The sequence below is a fragment of the Asparagus officinalis genome, chromosome 4 (assembly GCF_001876935.1).
Source record: "Asparagus officinalis chromosome 4, Aspof.V1, whole genome shotgun sequence".
Classification (NCBI taxonomy): Eukaryota; Viridiplantae; Streptophyta; class Magnoliopsida; order Asparagales; family Asparagaceae; genus Asparagus; species Asparagus officinalis.
In genome coordinates, this window is record NC_033797.1 from 132,853,463 (window position 1) to 132,856,326 (window position 2,864).

Below are 2,864 nucleotides of genomic sequence, written 5' to 3' on the forward strand. Positions count from 1 at the left end.
ACGTGAGGGCATGACTCTGCGTCCAACACTAAATCTCCAGTCATATTATAAATTATTTACTCGAGATTGAAAGAGACTCTACGTTATTTGATTGTTAATCTCTACATTAATAAATCTCCTGTAGAGCAAATGATCACCAGACTCCCTCACTGACGATCTATGGCTTCGTCTTTGAGATTTCTGCATCCCCTGTGACGAAACTACCCATTTTATAGAGTTATTTCTGTTCACAAAGAAACCTTTCAACGAACCCGCACCAAACGGGAATCGACCAATTGAACTGGAAACAACGAAGGTACATTAATCAACTGATCACGCATGACGCACCCAAGCCAAAAAAACAGTCAGTGCTCCACTTGCAGTGTGTGTGCATGTGAGCCTGCGGTAGCGCTCAAGATGAAACCAAAGCGCTTGAATAGTCGCAGTTGCGGCGCTGGGTGTAGTCCCCAGAGAAGTCTGTATATACTTCAACATTAACAAATCTTTTCCGAGCAAAAGCCATAGATCTGAGTTTGAAGCTAGGAATTTGCTAAAAGAACTCTGCACCCCCTTCAGCGCATGGGTTAGCATTGCTAATGTTTTCTGGATCCATGTTGATCAAGGTTAGTATATAGCACTACTGAATGGTACTTATCCATGCATAAATATGTGGTCCAGGCAAAGAATATATTTTTCCCTCAAATCTTATATCTGTGTTGGTTACTTTTAAGGAGGCACTGTGACATTCCTAAATAAAATCTGAAATAAATACAGTTAAATGCAGATAGACCCCTAATAATTGTCACTCCGCGGTTCTAATTGTGTAGATATTAGACCCTCTGAGTGAATTTTTTACTCTTAAAAGAGTCAAAACAAAATTTATAACGGCGAATAGACTTCTTTTTTTTAACTTCTTAAAAAAGTCAGAAAATTAATTTCACCAAGGGGTCTGTCCGCAATTAATTTTCTGGATTATGTTAATTATTAAGTAGTTGGAATAAATCATACCCGTCCTAGATATTAATGTACAACTATGATTCAAGAAGTTGTCTCTTCCAACCGCCGGACTTATTCACAACGCACATATCTAATGCTAAATATTGTAACCTCAACAAAAGAACCAGGGACTTTGTAGTCAGCAAAAATATGATTACGCTTAGTTGTTAGATTACCTACAGCATCAAGCAAATCCCTAATCATCATTAGAAAGCTACTCTGTCTGTACATGTCTTCTATAAATGACAAAAGGCAAATAATATTTGTAACATCAGCCTGCACTCAAAACCCTAGAATCTCTCAGATCATATTTGTGAGTCATTTGGTAGACATTTCGATGGAAGGAGGAGAATCTAGATTGGCTTCACATTGTTATGTTCTTGAGATCCCTCCGGTATCAAATCTGACAAATTTGCAGCAAGAAGAGAGCCTTCAGGGTTTGATCCAGGGTCCTAATTGTAACCCTAATTTCAAGCCTTGGTCCAATGAAGAGGTATATATTAGCACAGTACTGTTATTTTAAGGTGATTATTTCTCCTTTTATTTGGATTTTGATATGTTTGGTTCATATGATCATCAGTTGGAGACCTCAGATCCCAAAGATGTTAGCAACTCATGGTATGTTTCTCTTCCTAGATCTTTCTATTTCTTTCTCTCTCTAGCTAGATTTAACAAGTTATCTATTTTCTAAATTCCACTTAAATTAGTGGCTAGTGGAATTTGAACCGGGATTTTTCTCTTACACCATGTTAAAAATGTCTTCACTACCGCATCAAAACTCCGAAGTTTTGGTGAGGGTTGAGCTATAATTTGATATTCTAACATCAATTAATGTATCCCAATTTCTTGATTATGATCCTAGGTGGAAGAGATCGAGCTTGGGTGTTGAGAAGGGGAAGATGAGGATGAGGAGGAAGATGAGAGAGCCAAGATTTTGCTTTCAAACGAGGAGTGATGTGGATGTGTTGGATGATGGGTACAAGTGGAGGAAATATGGGCAGAAAACTGTAAAGAACAGCCTTCACCCCAGGTATTTCATGTTGCTTTTCAAGTTCTTCCTTTAAACCCTAAAAATATGTAGAATAAAAAAGAAAAAAAAAATGGATGCACCATAATTCGTTTGCTGAAAAAAAAATAATGATCTGTTGAAATCATTGCAAATTAGATATTTCCTTGTTAAATCTTTTTCCCCCTCATTTTTTTCATTGATCATTATAGGAAGGACGATATTATTTGTGACAGAGTCACCACCAAATGCAAGTTTGGTCATTCCTTCATGATGATTCAAAGCATTGTTCACTGTAGTATTTTTGTTTGTTCCCCTCATACAATATTCTTTGCAGGATTTTCCATTTGAGAGATATATAGCATCTCAGTAGAGTTTGAACTGTACACAATTGCTATAGAATCATTACGTCTTGAACCATATATACGTTTCACTATTTTGAATCAATTATACAGTTACTAAAAAAACTCTTAAGAACTTCAATTGTATTGTTAGTTTTTAGTTTCAGAATGTTAGGATTGTTGTTTGTCACTTATATGTAAGTCTAGAGAAAGAAAGAGGGCCTTCTTCTTGTACTCAGATTGGAGCTTCCTACATTTTGCTATGATTTTTGGTATTTGGCAAGATGATAGAGAACAAAATGAAAATGTACATATTCTTAAATGTGCGTAAAAATATATGTGCGACCAATTACAGAGAATATTTGTATATTATCAATCTGTTATAGTTTTTTCTTAGAAACAGGAGGCAATATATATGGGTTAAGCTTCATGTAGAAGAGTTCCATGAAACATTATTCAATTTGAGGATTATAGGTACTACTTAACCTCACACTAAGTCTCAAAGAAATTTGAGTTAGTGATAGTTTTGATTCGTCGTCATT

At 35.8% G+C, this 2,864-nt stretch overlaps 1 protein-coding gene across 5 annotated transcripts in view; it reads left to right on the forward strand.

Annotated features, from left to right (window-relative positions):
- Positions 246–2,864, forward strand: part of LOC109839072 (probable WRKY transcription factor 12) — a 3,205-nt gene continuing 586 nt past the window's right edge. Inside the window, exons 1-4 of one of the 5 annotated variants that reach the window (XM_020407504.1) lie at positions 246–602; positions 1,280–1,468; positions 1,556–1,593; positions 1,838–2,005. In XM_020407504.1, the coding sequence (XP_020263093.1) occupies positions 576–602; positions 1,280–1,468; positions 1,556–1,593; positions 1,838–2,005 (422 nt within the window). In that variant the 5' untranslated portion in view covers positions 246–575. The other 4 variants (XM_020407505.1, XM_020407506.1, XM_020407507.1 and 1 more) reach the window with 4 other exon arrangements.